General features: G+C 33.5%; 2 protein-coding genes across 2 annotated transcripts; both read right to left on the reverse strand.

The window, feature by feature from the left end:
* Nucleotides 1-6,884: 6,884 nt before the first annotated feature.
* Nucleotides 6,885-7,841, reverse strand: LOC18020680 (protein N-lysine methyltransferase METTL21A). Its single transcript, XM_006403070.2, has one exon. It carries the CDS (start codon nucleotides 7,704-7,706, stop codon nucleotides 7,005-7,007), a length of 702 nt encoding a protein of 233 aa, XP_006403133.1. The 5' UTR covers nucleotides 7,707-7,841; the 3' UTR covers nucleotides 6,885-7,004.
* A 1,423-nt stretch (nucleotides 7,842-9,264) lies between these two features.
* On the reverse strand, nucleotides 9,265-11,828 carry LOC18020681 (zinc finger protein NUTCRACKER). Its single transcript, XM_024157505.1, is given in 4 exon segments — nucleotides 9,265-10,013; nucleotides 10,016-10,256; nucleotides 10,763-11,159; nucleotides 11,585-11,828. Coding segments are annotated over 4 exon segments (1,407 nt in total). The 5' UTR covers nucleotides 11,718-11,828; the 3' UTR covers nucleotides 9,265-9,377.
* Between the last annotated feature and the right edge of the window lie 3,466 nt (nucleotides 11,829-15,294).

The raw sequence follows: 15,294 nt of genomic DNA on the forward strand, positions 1-15,294 counted from the left end.
TTTGCAACATCTCTGGGATTGAGAGGGCAATGATATCGAAGATGGAATCATACTCCAAAAGCTCCTCCTGAACTTCCTGGTGATATGCGCTTTGAGACTCCTCTAAAGTTGCAATCTTGGCCCGTAGAACGACTGGATCATCTTCTGGTCCTCGGCGGCGTGGTGCGGATGACGAAGCACTCGGGACGTCTCTAATAGATCCCATCCCTACAACTTTTCCCTTCTTTTTCGGAGCGACCTACATTTTAAAGTAAATTTTATTAGAAATCAAAATATTAAAAATAAATAAATAAATAATATTTATTAAATATATATACCTCCTCGAAGATTTGATCGATCTCACGAGTAGTCAACCCTCCGGATTGAACTGAAGAACCTCCGGGAGATAGTTGGGTCTCTCGCTCAGCAACCTTTGAAGTAACTTCATTATAGAGCTGCTCGGCTTTCTCAGAAACGAATGCACCATCCTTTTTCCGATGACACTTCGCGAAAACCTCTGTCATAGGCGGGAGTTCGCCTCCATTCTTGGCAGCCTAAAAAAAGTTATTATAATTAATTAATATCAAATACCATAAATTAATTATCTAATATAAATAATAATTTCATACCATCTGCAGGCGAACACCTCCAAATGGTGTTTGGCCAGCTGTATGAGGAAAAGCCTTCTTCTGACCGTTTGTATCAGTCGCATTGCGGGAAATAGAACACTTTTCCGCAACCTCCTGCGAATGCGGAATCATCCAATATCGCACCAAACCCTTCCACACCTCAGGGTCCATGCTAATAGGCTTTGCATCATCGCCAATGACTTTCCACGATTTTTTCCAATCGGAAACCGTGCCCATAAGTCGAAGCTTCACTCTCTCGGTAAAGAGTCTCTCCACCTCGCTATGGTCTTTCTCATCCCAGTCATACCGTTGCTACAAAAAAACCACATAATTACATTTCGGAATAATTGAAATAATTATTTTAATAAACTACAAATTATTTTAAAAATTGATTTTACCGCAAATATTTTGAACCATGTGTCAATGGTATGCTGTGAAAGCTGGGTGAGATTGCAATGAGGCTCCACAAAGTAGGACTTAATAATATCAGAAACCGTGCGGCCAACCTTGCTATGAATGCCGAACCTAAAACAACAATATAGAAATTTATATAAGTAAAATTAATTAAAATAAATATAATTTATAATAATAAAACATATATATTTTAACTAATCTATACATACCAATGTGCATCCGGCGGAAGATCAGGATCTAGCTTAGTAAGTCTCTCTCGGCCCGGCTGTGCAATGATATCATGCACCGTCAAATGTGCATAAGGGATCTCACGATGCACTTGCGGCTGTGGAGGTGGTGGTGGAGCTGGAGCATGAGTGGCGGGAACAAAATCTGTCTCTGTGGCAGAAGAAGAGACGGGATTTCTCCCACTAGATGTACCAGCATCGCTAAACATATCACCATAATGAGGCCGACGACGACGAGCAGACATCTGTAAATATTCAAAAAAAAATTAAACATCAATTCCTAAACATATATCTAATTAAATATAAATTTTTAATTCCTTAAATAGCTAAAATATTCCAATCCTATTTTATTCCATTTACAAAATATATTCCATTCCTACACTATTTTGTTCCTAAACTATTCCATTCCTAAACTAATATTCCATACCTAATTATTCTAGTAAAGCAATTATAAATAATATAAATAATAAAAAAAACACTTACATTGGTTTTGGGAGGATTTTCCAGCGGAGAGATATGGAAGGAAGTAAGGAGAGAATGAGCAAACAGTGAGATGGGCGAGCGCTCCTTATATAAAAGCCGGGCGTCGTCGTTAAATCGTCGGTATTTGCGACGAATTCCCAAACTATTTAGGCGGGTGTTTATGGCGGGAAGGGGTAGAAATAAATTAAGGACGATTTAACGACGATTCGTCGGTAATTCGTCGTAACTAACGACGATTCGTCGTAACTTACGACGATTCGTCGTTAAATCGTCCTTAATTTATATAATTTCTGTTTTAATTTATATATATTTAGTACACATATCTATAAATATCAATTAATTATATATCTATATATATCTTAGTTGGAGAAATTATTTTATTGCAAAATCATGACATATAATACTGATTACAAACTAACAGGAATCATTTTCAGATGACGTTGAACCTTCATCATTAGGTTCATCATCATTTTCCTCAAACTCATCTTCGTCATTTTCTTCCTCTATCGTCGGGAAGATATTCAGTTTGTCTGTTTTCAAGATCTATCAAGAGGATAGGATCAGTGCTTTCACTGGGTTCTGCGATATCATAGGTTTGATCTTCTTGCATTGGAAGATCCTCAACCCCCACAATTCGACCTCTCGGAAAAACTTTAATCACAGATAACCATTGAACACCCGATGTACGGACGCGTGGATATGGAACAAAGCATACTTGTTCTGCTTGTGATGCGAGTATGAATGGCTCAAACTTACTGTAACGCCGGGATTGGTTGACATCTACCGAGCCAAATTTGTTTTTCCGGATTCCTCGTCTAATTGTTGGATCAAACCAGTCGCATTTGAAAATAACACATCTCAAACCTAAGCAGCCGGGATATTCTACTTCAATTATGTCTTGCAGCACTCCATAGAAATCTATTTCACCCTTCACATATACTCCATAGTTAGCTGTAGCCCGATACGTCCCGTATTTGTATGTATGAAATTTTTTTGCATCTGCATTGGGTTCCTCATCATGGACAGGTGCAAGTGTGTTTGTGGTTTCGTGAAATGCATCTGTAACCATGTCTTGAATTCTATCATGATCAAACCTTTGCTGCTCTGCATGATAATATTCATCTTGATGCAAATTATTTGACGAGTCTTCAAAATTTGAAGCTTGATAATTGTTATTACTACTACCTGCACTTTCTCCATGCCCTTCTCCATGATGGTACCATATAAAGTAATGTGGCATAAATCCTCTATTTAATATATGCGACCACACTTTCGCGATTGTGATAAATTTTCTATTCATGCATTTAGGACAAGGACAATACATCATACGACTGACAATCGTTCTTGGGAGTTTTCCCGCCTCATGCATGAATCCCTCAACCCCCTCACTGAATTCTTTTGTCAACGATCCCGTTGAATCAATACGATTGTACATCCATTTCCGAATTTCATATATGGACGACATTTCGTATATATATTTAATATTCACTACCAAGTGAATATTTTTAAATTTAATACTTGTTACCAATTAAGTGATCAATTCAATCACTCTTATTTAGGAGCATTGTGATTTTTTTTGGGTTATGGGAGGCCCTATATATAGATTTTTTATTCTGCTTACCATCGAATTAACAACGTTATTTAACAACGAATTAACGATGAAATGTAGTTTAGCGACGAATTAACAACGAAAATGAGAATCGGGTTTATTCGTCGTTAAGTCGTCCCTAAGTTACGATGATTTAACGACGATTCTTATAATCGTCGCCAGATCATCGTTACTGCACGACGATGTAACGTCGAATTCTTTTCGTCGCCAATTAACGATACGATTTGGCGACGATTATAAGAATCGTCGTGCTTTCGTTGTTAATTCGAAGGGAATTTGCGACGATTCTTAATCGTCGTAAAAAATCGTTGCTAATCGTATACTTTCTTGTAGTGAATAAAACGAGACTTTGAAAACTGATTGAAACCAGATGGAATACAGAGTCGAGATATGATCTCTTTTCTTAACCCAATAAATCGTCAGTGATGTGTGTCTGTATGGAGTGATTTTTGAATCACATGATACAACCGTGATGAGACTATTATGTAACACCCATAATAGAATCTATGAACTGAAAAAACTATGTTATAATTAACTCTCAAGACACTTACGATATTTAGATGAGAGAGATTTGCTGGAAGAATTGTTTTATGTGTTTTTCAGTGTGTATAATAAAAAGAGATGAGCGTCTATTTATATGGAAGATTCGGCTTGATCCACAAGGAATAAGCTTTGGAAAAAAGGAGTATTCGTGAAATATTCTTCTTTTTCTGCAAGTAAACAGATTCAGATATCTTTATAGTTATTTGGACGCAATCTTTTATTATTTAAGATTTATCCTATCCCAAAGGAATTAAGAAGTCCACGACCCACGACCAGCTATATATAGCCCAAGAGCTCAGGAGCCCAAGAGCCCAAGAGCCCTAGAGTCCTAAAAGCCAACTAAAAATGCAATGAGCAATAAGCATGAGCATGAGCCCGAGCCCGGCACCAGCACTGGCAACAATGACGACACGCGTTTAGATGTTTTTACATAATGTCATTTTACTTCCATAAAGCTGTTTGACCCTTATTGTGAAAAGCTATATATATGCAAGATGTTTTCCTCTTTGTTAAGCAATGTGAAACTTTTACACTTCTACTTTTAGTTATAGCCAATGAGAACATTTCATTTCCATAGACTCAAACTCAAATCTCAAATGAATTTATAAGATTCATTTGCTTATTAAACTTTATTTCTCATTCGCATACAAATTTAATATTACAAGATCAATTGTTTATTAAAATTGAATTTTAACAAAAGATCGACTGGCCGCTGAGAGAGATATCATGAGAGCTGCTAACATTACAGAAAACTATACTTAATATATTTAAGAACAATTAAACAACAATTACAGTAAAATTATTAGAAAATAGTCACAAACCTGGAGAGTAACGTATTCAATATTGCTATTGGGGAATTGGGCTATGCGAACATACCCATTTTCTTCTACCTCCTCTCTGTATGAATCCTGAAATCACTAATATTCAACGGGATTTTCACGTTCACAACTTAATAACATCAATTATAATACATGTGAACTACATTGATAACACACACATATATATTAATATATATAATAAATTATGTAGAGTTAAGGTTATGAAAAGTACAAAAATAAATTAACTACAAATAATAAAAGTAGTTAAACGAAATATAACATGATATATACTCCAAACTAAAGTTAGTATTTAAGCATCAATATAACATGATAATACTCCAATAGGCTATTATCATCAGCAGGATTTGGCTTTAGAGTAATATTTTTACACCCAACAAAATAAAAAACTACAAGTTAAAGTTAAAAAAGTACAAAAATAGGTCAGAAGTAATATTTTGTATGAATTGACTTAATATGCAAACAACCCACTTACTTTTTAATCCACAAACGTAAAGTCAAAAAACATAAACAAATCCACAAATCAATCCAACATACAAGAGAATAACAAGCTTAATATTAGGTTTCCACTTTCTATAACACAATCAAATCAAAATTGTCCAGAAAGCAAAATATTTACACACAAGAAAACCAGCTAAAGAGTAAGTATACTTTGAAATTTATATCGAAAGCAGTGAACTTCTTTCCAAATATTGCAGCAAAAAGTTTTAACATATTACTTGCATCACGATGTTGGTCTTGTTTTTAGGAACATTGACCCTTTCTCTGATAATATCAATCTCATTACTTTTTCGTTGATGATGATTGAGTTAGAAAAATAACCCCTCTAGGCTGGAATCAATGAGAATGAGCTTTTTAGTTTAGTTTGATGTAGGGCTTGCATCAATTGCCTCTTGAACTGAAATGAATTTTCCAAAACCTTTGAGTGATATCTTGGATACCAAGTGTCTTTTGGTTTGGAATCTTGACAGATGATCATAATTGGAAAGATAAAAAGGAGGAAAATGGTGGGAATGATGGTTGTTTTCGTACACTGATTCATAGAGGTTTAAGACCAACCTAAAAAAATGTGCGTCTTGTTATATATTTATTTTAATAAAATTTTGAAAATTATAATGGTGTCTTGAAACATACAAAACACCAATAACGAAAACTTTTTTTGGTTAAAAATCATTAATGAAACTTATGGTATATGAAATTTTAAGGAAAATTTTGACCTTTTTTGCTTAAAATTTGCTCACTAAACTCATAGAATAATTATTTTTTACTTAAAAATTGCTAACTAAACTCACATAATAATTTTCAACCAAAAAAAAAAATTTCAGATAAGAATTAGTTTTAACCATCTCTACATTGATGAAAATCACCAATTCAATATCTCTTATGACCATAATTTTTAACGTGATGTACTTCTCAAACAAAAAGTCAAAACACATAATGTTAAACTACATATATATAAGCTTCATCACACATATATATAAGCTTTAATCATATATTTATATATGTATATATGTATAAACTTAATCATTTTATAGTGGCTTAGCCAATTGTTTTTTTTTCAGCCTTAAAGCACGGTACGGATGGTGGTGATTGTGTCCATGGGAATTCTTATCCGTTGGAGAAATGGTGGACAAAAAGGAAAGGAAGAAGAGAATGATGGTTATGGTTTTAAATTTAGAGATGATCAAGAAGAAACAATGTTTTGTGAAGTGTGAAGAAACGACAGAGGGGAAGGAGTTTGAGCTTCTTTTGTTTGGACTATGTTTTTTTTGTTTGGCCTTTTATTTCCGGGGATTTTAATGTTTTTGGCCGATTTATGTATTTCATTTCTTTTCTTTTTTTTTAGCTTTTAGGTTTGTCTAAATCTTCCTGTCTAATTATTTTTATGTATTTCATTTCATTTCTTTTCTTATGAACAAAGAGAAACAGAAATAACAAAAAGAAAAAATGTATCAAGATAAAAAAACATGTAAGAGGCATTAACATAATGTTTGTATATACAATTGCATTAATCAAATTGTACGGATTATCGGATTTTCAAAATTGATACGTGAAGCACCTTAAACCGGACCGATTTGTTCTATTTCGGAACGGTTTGGTTAGAAATTGAACAAACATACACATATTTTTATGTGAAATAGCCAATGACAATATCTAAGAAACTGTATAAATTATTTGAGCTATAATTCGATTTCAATGCCAAAGAGAAAAGTTGCATTCAATTAAAAGAAAAAAAAAACATTAAAACTATACAAGATTTTTTTGAAAGAAAACGAAATTGGCTTTACTCTGATACAATCTGATTCTTCTTCACCTTCTTCCTAAAGATGTACACATCAGTTTCCTCGTATGCGTATTCAGGATGTAAATGCTCATGAGGAACTTTCTCGATCTTAAAAACGACGTCGCATAGCTCCCAAAATAGTTTATCAGCTTCCGGCGACCTAATCTGGTAACCAAGCAAAACCGCGCCGTCTTCCGCCACAAGCGACTCCATCGCCGTCACTAGCTGCCCAACCGATTCCTCGATGTACACAACATCCGCCGCAATCACCAGATCGAACGGCGGATTCAGCGCCGAGATCTGATCCTTATTGTTCCAGTAAACGATCGAGGTTTTTAGGGATTTCCCAAGCGCCGCCTTGTTCCGTTTCAGGTTGTGTTTGAGCGCCGGCATGACCGGAGAGATGTCGGTGAGCACGATCTCCGTTAGACCTAGTAGGTGAAAAGCCATACCGGCGACTCCGCATCCGGTTCCTAGCTCGACGGCGCGACGGCGGCGGAAATCGAGGAGCTCGGCGTATGGATTTGGAGACGACGATGATGATGATGAGTCCACCGTGGACCACCGCTCGGCGAACTTGGCGAGGATCAGAGAGCATGGCCACACGGAGGTTCCGACGTGCATCGAGCCATTGTCTTGCTGGATTGAGAGTCGCGTGCCGTTCACCGTCAGATCGATCACCGGAGAATCTGTGAATTTCATTTTTTTTTCGTCTTCTCTTTCTCTCACCCAATCACTCTCTCCTTCTCCGACTCTTTTGTGTGATTTCCTTAAGGGCTTTCTTTTATTCACAAATGGGCTTTACTTTGGGCTTAGAGCTCCTTAGTGGATTACCAAACCAGTAATGTAATTAGTTTTTTTTTTTTTTTTTGACAGAATAATTCGATTCTCGAGTTGATTGTATGTATAATCTAAAACGTATATATGTTGGTGCATAATTTATACATTTCGATATATAGATCATTCTCTACTCAAGTATGTTTATAGACATCTTTTTTTAAAGAGGTATGTTTTATAGATATTGTTTAACCATTGTTAACTCTAGAGTGTCAAGCATTATTAGTAAGATATAAAAAAGGATGTCACTAGCAAAAGCTAAAGTTTGGTAGTTGGTGCTAATACTTTTGTCTTGAATGGAAAATGAAAATTTGACGGCAACGAAAAAATGGACAATGGAATTTTTCTGCCCTACATGTTTCTTTTATTGGGTCAAATCAGAAATGTTTTGTTTGTTTTTCATCAATCAGAAGTGTTCATTATTTTCCTTTTCGAAATTATGTCATGCATATATCTTACACCTTTCTCCGAAATAATGCATTTATACAAGACACAGCAGAAAAGAGTATAAAATACTGTTAATAAATAGACCTTAATTTTTCTATGTTTTTTGTTATATTATATGATGTTATCGACCAAATTTCATATTGTAGATCAATTTGGCAGAAAACTCAAAGTTTGTTCAAAAAGAATTTGTCTTTTTTTCTTATATTTATAAAAGTATTGCATGCATAAATAAATGAGACTGAATCTTATTTTCTTGAGAGCAAAAGGGAGATAAGGTAAAAGGTGGAAAAAGCCTAAGCTAGGAATATCAAGCTTTTTCTTTCTTTTTTTTCTATTCTTTACCTCCACTAAAAGTATAATTTTTTTGCCTTTGAGTTACGTTAGGGTTAGGATTTAAATAATTGAGCTCCAAAAGTCTCCACCTTTCATTGTCCCCACCACTTCTCCACTCTATCTATGCTTTTTTAGCTTTGTATATCCTTTGCATACAAGAAGCAAATTTAAGACCTTTCTACTCTTTAATGGAGAATATGCATGGATCTTCACTTTATCTTCTGCACCGAATATGCTTATAAACCCAATTTTTCCTTGAATTCATTTATTCTTTGACCCAATATATATGTGAATCACTCTTCCACCAACGATAAGAACTTTGTTTTCCTTTTGGGTTAATTAAATGAGAATAATTTACTATAATTTAAAAATATTTTAATACCGATCGTGATTTGTTGTAATATAATCAAAATTCATTAGATTTCTGAATGTCTTATTTCCTACTTATATCCTAAAGATCATTTCTTGGATATATTTTGTTGGAATAATATATAGTTAAATTCAAAGATTTTGAATGTCTTGTTTTCTATATGACTATATCCTAAAGATCATTTCTTGGAAACATACGATGAATACGTAACGTACATGATCTATAAATCTTGATGATAATATCACATTTTAATAAAAAAAAACCTTGAATTACTAAAAGAAAACATTTCCATTACCATATGCGTTCTTAGAAAATGGTGGAAATTACAAAAGATTCCTTGTCCTTTTTCGTTATTTAAGCATTACCCCCGAAACTTTAAAATCGTTTCAAATCCATCCATTGATAGACGATGGATGAGGGCACAACGTTTGCACACCGACCCCAAGGAAATCCCGAGTTTGCCCTCCTCCACCTCCCTCGCCTCCTCCATCAACTCTTCTACGTTTCCAAGGGTAATTCTGTAATTCATCCAACGCAGACGCAACCGTAACGTCATTTCTAGCGTTCTCAATCTCCTGATCATGACTATGATTCATCAATCCAATGTTGTTGTTAGATCCGAACAAAGCGAAGAACTTTTCTCCGGAATCATAAGTGGCGGTTTGATCGGAGGATTTTAGCGGGAAACTCTGGAGAATCGTCGACGGGTCTGTGGTCATCGCCGTCGTCGACGAATTGGCGCCGATTTCAGCCGCTTTCTGAAGTAACGCTGTAGCGGACATATTCGCGTTTGCGTTTGCGTTTTGTGTTTGATCGCTGCTGAACAAACAAGGCACAGAGAGAGAATTAGTAGCAGTAGTAGTGGTCGAAGTCGCGTTTGCGTTTTGTGTTATGAGCTCATCGTGATTGTTGTTATTAATGCACGTTGCAGACGCGGCCTTAGCGTTTCCGAAAACCCAGTCATAATCTTGGGGTTGGGTTTGTGGCGGCGCGATGTCTTGTCCCATCCATAGGGAGAGTGAAAGAAAGAGGAAGACGGAGGTAGCGGCAGAAAATGATGATGGTTGTTGTTTTGATTCGTTGGCGGTTGCGGTACAAATGGTTGAAGCGGTGGGTTGAGTGTTCCCATGAGATATTGATAGTTTAGATTAATTCCTGCGGCTCCAGCCGCGGCTAAACCGTTGAGATGAGACGCTGCGTTTATTTTAGCGGTTTCTTCCGCTAACGCATCGCAGAAAGCTCTATGAGTGATGAAACTATCTCGCCTGTTTCAACCAAAAACCACCATTAAATTAATCAACATTTCTCTCAATGCTTTAAATCGAAGTTTTAATTTGATGAAAAAAAAAGAAAACTAAGTACAAAATTACGTAAAAATAAAAAAAATTCATTGATTTGTCAATGAGTTGATGGTTTTACGCATATTAAGTAAAAACATAATGTTACCATTTTGAACCATACACACATGTATATGTATCTATTATTATATCTACCTATGTTATATGTTCATCATTGTTACTAGTACAAACTTGTACCCTTTTTGTCACAATGATCACACTAACAAAAAACATTTCCCAAGCAAGAAACTTTACCCTACTTCAAGAAGACAAACAAAACACATAGAAAATGACAAAAACATAGTCATACTTATAAAACTTAATCAAACTAAAAGAAGAAGATGTAGACACAATAAAGCAGCTACTATAGAATAGCTTTCGAACATGATTAATATAAACGACAACATCTATACATATATACTTATAATACATACCTGGAGAAAATGGTGCCACAGTCGCAACGGTACTCTCTAGTACCACAAGTCTTGGAATGAGCTTTATAATCAGAATGAACAGCGTATCTCTTGGCACATTTCTCGCACTTCCACTTCTTCTCGCCGTGTTTCCTACAGAAATGTTTTTTGATTCCGGTGAGATCGCCGAGGGCTCTAGAAGAGTGATGGTGGACACAAGTCTTCTCTGGACAAACGTAGACACGTTTCCTCACTTCTTTGCTCGTCCTCTGCTTTAGCTTCCATGGAAGATTGTGTCCTCGGCGATGAAGCTGTAAGTTTTGGTCTCTTTGGAAACCTTTGCCACAGACCTCGCATAGGAACCGATTCGTAGCCATCAAGGTCTTGGGAGATAAAGCTATTACTTCAGCTTCCGGATCTATGTAGATCATTAAGATTTTTGGTTTCATTTATTAGGTCAAACAGGAAAACGCTGAATATTTGTTTTGGATTGGATCATGTATTTTAATCAAATTTGTAATATTCTTTTTTTTTTTTTGCTTTTCTTTGTGGGGTAATAATAATAAGAAACAACACAATATCTAAGAGAAGAACTCTATAGACCATAGCAATTTTTAAATTTACAATAGCCTCATCTTCTAAACTTTAATTAAGCATTCAAATATATATCCAATTAATGATCATATATATAACTCATGTAGCCAAAACAATAGTTTGGATATAGGTCAAGATCCAGAACAAAAAAAACCAAGAAAATTATTAATAGGAAGGAAAAGTTGAAAAAGATTCTAGGGTTTTTCTTTGTAGGTGATGATCAAGCTTAGATTTAAAATAAATAATTACCAGGATTTCCAGGGAGATTTCTCTTCTTCTTAACAAGATGAGGGTTGATGAGAGATTCATCATGATCAAGAGTTGATGAACTCTGAGCAAATCCGGATCCGCTAGAGACTGTCTGAAGAACTTCACCTGTCATGTCTTCTTCTTGGTTCTTGACTTCACTTGTAAGAGAAATTAAAAGTAGGTTTTTGTTTATAGTTAGAGAGGGAGAGAGAGAGAGAAGGAGAAAGGAGAAGGAGACAAAACGGTAATATAAGAGAGAGATTAGAAATACTAAGAAACCTGCAAGTAAACTATATGAATAAGAAGAAAAATAACAAAGACAAAGATATATTGGGTTGTGTGGGTGTATGAGCACCTTGATCTGTTAAACTGTTGCAGCCATCTTGACTAAAATAAAAGGTTAATTGTTATTTTTTTTTCTTCATCAATTATCAGATTATTTTAAGAGGGCAGAAGTGGATGGCGGTGGAAAATCATAAGCTGAAAGTGATAGCATCAGAGCAAATGAAAATTTAAAAATATAAAGATGCAAATATAGAAGAAAAATTGCATGCCTCGAATATATTATAGCTAGACTCCAATCTGTATTTGGAGTTTCACTATATATCAATTATTTGACTATAATATTATTAGACAAAAATCTTTCTTTGGTGGTTGTTTTCATTATTCACGTCCTAATCTTTGGTAGTTCAATTTCACTTTTTAATAGGCATTTAACCAGATATTTTTTATGTTAAAACTTAACAAAATATGTTGGTGTTGTTTACTTAACAAAATAATTTTTTTTTGGTTGAAACTTAACACAATTTTTTGGTGTTGTTACTTAACAAAATATTTTGTTAACAGCTCATCTCGAATTTGGAAAGCTACAAATCGATTTTTTTTTTAATTAGATATAAAATTACATATTTGATGTTGTATGATGCATAACCATATGAATATAATTTAAACTATTTGAATTTCCTGTGGAAGTGCGTTATGACACATAGAAAGTTAATATTTCTGCCTTTTCTATTTGGAATGATTATCCTGTTATTTGTGTTGCCCTTTCTTCTCCATTTTTCGTGTTTTTCTTGTCCTATAATTACTTACTTTTTGTCCCTACATGCTCTTGCTAACTTAGTGTAAATTTATTTTCTTACTAAATGATTTTTTGTAATCTGAAAGTTTTACAGTAAAATGAACTATACTTACTAACTAATATATATGTATATAGTTGCAACAGTATAAAATCATTAAACATTAATATAAAGGTTAATATAAAGGTTATAACTAACTTAACCTTCTTGACGAAAAATAAAAATACCTTTACCTTTTAAAAAAGTATTTTTTGACATATTGTTAAAAAAATTTAATTCGTTACTGTTAAAGAAATAAAAAAACATGGTTAACTAGATCAATCCCATTAAGTACCTTTATGTTTTTGTTGGTTTTAAGGTTATAGTTTTAGAACTCAAGTGTTAAATCTGTACAGAAGAATATTGTTTGGGCTTTAGACTTATCATCTTTCAAAAGAGAGAAAAGTAAATTAAATAAATTGAGTGTGGATACTATTCAAGATATTTGCTCGTGTAATATTTGTGAAGTTTGACTGTTTAAGACTCATGTAGTCATGTATAGTACCGAAACCATAAGCTGAATAGTGTGTTCGTTGGAAAATCTGGTCAATAATATTCATCTATTATATGAATCAAAGAAGTAAAACAGATCTAACGGTGATGGTTACATCTCTTGTTTGTCGAACAAAGTCTGCAATGCACGTGTACCCATGCACGTGCTCTTTAGGTATAATCCAACAACGTACGACAAAAAAGACCTAAGATAAAATTAGAGATGCATTCAGACTTAGAGTCCGTTCGACCGTGACATAAAATTTTTCTTTATGAAATGTTGAAATTTTATTTTTACGATGAAGCTAGCTGAAATAAAACTCTTTAGAACATATATAACTCTTACATTAATTTTCGCCTACTTATTTATTTATTACCTAACATTTTGTCTTTATGAATATTGTTTGCGAATTTGAGAAGAAACTTTGGTGACTTTATTGAATGGTAGATAAGCGTTTATTTTTTCATGTTTTTTCTATAATATTTTTTCTCCATTCTCCTTTTTATTTTGACATCATCCATTCTCTTTTTATTTCACCCTTTTCTCTTTAAGAAAGTGATATTAAGTAACAAAACGTATTTTTCTTTTGAAAAAGTGAGATATGTCCTTACAATATATATATATATATATATATATATGTGTGAGATTTAAAAATTATAATCTATATCTACTACAAAACATAACAATAACTATATTGGTTTGAGATTCTATCTTTGCGAAGTTATTATCCATCTCATGCGACTATAAATCACTTAACTTGGAATATCATCAAACTGAGCTTCTACATTACATTATCATTACATTTTGACAGTTAATTATCCCAATTCCTAAACTGTTTTATCTTCTTTTTATTTTTTTTTAACTTGTAAGCTCTAGATGTCTGGCTTAAAATCTTTATATATGAAAGCGGTTCTTGATAAAAAAAAACCTAACCAATCTACAAATTAAAACTGTTTAGTCTTTCACAATTTGATATCAGCTCAATAACTATAGCTGTAATGTTATTCGACGACTACCTAATCGTACATTAAGCAGCTGTTTCATATAATTTATTTAATTTCATGTTAATATACAATTTTATTATGCATGATCATGATAAAAACGAACACATATAGATGTAGTGCATCAGTCAGTGGAGTGTACATATATCAACTATTTTGATGTCTTTACCTCGTTAATTAAGAGGATAATTTAACTGATTGCATTAAAGTTTTATTTTATCGATCCTCGAACAAATAGGAATCAACTAAATCGAAATAAAGTATTTTTGCCCTAAGCTAAGACGTGAAATTATCATGGTTTAATTAAAAAGAATAAAGGTGCATGCGACATAGAACTGACAAAAGGCAGGTAAGGTTTTGGAAGTCGACTGCTTGTGGGCTGACTTAATTAACAATTCTTTTGAAGTATAATTTAAACTTTAATCATAATGTAATGATGTTTTTAAGAGTGTCCTTTTTAATGTTAAGACTGGTGATACTTTCTTTACTATTAATTTTTGGATTTTTCTTCTTGAACTATGGTGGCACCAGAATATTCTCCTACAATTTTCGAGACTTTATAATATATAGTATTGCTCCCTTTGCTCTATGATATATAATAAAGATTCCTAGACATAATTCTTTAAAAAAATATAAACGTGTATGTTGATATATATCGGTGAACATCATGTTCCTATCGATTAACATCGATCCTTGGAAAAAAATCGAATTTGATCTAAATAATCACATATATTATATAGTATAAGGTAGTTGTCTAACCAAATTTTCAGATTTTTACTTCAAAAATAAACTAACTTTTGTTTATTTTGTTATCTTGGGTCAATTTTTAACTTGTGTTTGAATATTTGTAGTTTGTTAAATAAAAATATGTAAAAATAGCATAAAATTGCAAAGTAAGACAGATGTGGATCTAAAGGGTACATTACAGATATACCACATGCTCTTGGTTCATAAGAAAGTAGAAGAATATATACTTTTTTGCAGATGCATTATTAGGTTAAAATGCAGACATCCCTTTGAGATTTTGCCTCGTTCGTTGGGAGATAAAATAAAATAAACATAAAAGAGTGCCAATAATATATTTAAATAAAATATGAA

Source organism: Eutrema salsugineum, unplaced genomic scaffold (genome assembly GCF_000478725.1).
Source record: "Eutrema salsugineum unplaced genomic scaffold, Eutsalg1_0 scaffold_17, whole genome shotgun sequence".
Taxonomy (NCBI): domain Eukaryota; kingdom Viridiplantae; phylum Streptophyta; class Magnoliopsida; order Brassicales; family Brassicaceae; genus Eutrema; species Eutrema salsugineum.

Excerpts from the sequence above, each read along its gene's own strand:
- LOC18020680 (XM_006403070.2), bottom strand. The coding sequence starts at position 7,706 with ATGAAATTCACAGATTCTCCGGTGATCGATCTGACGGTGAACGGCACG.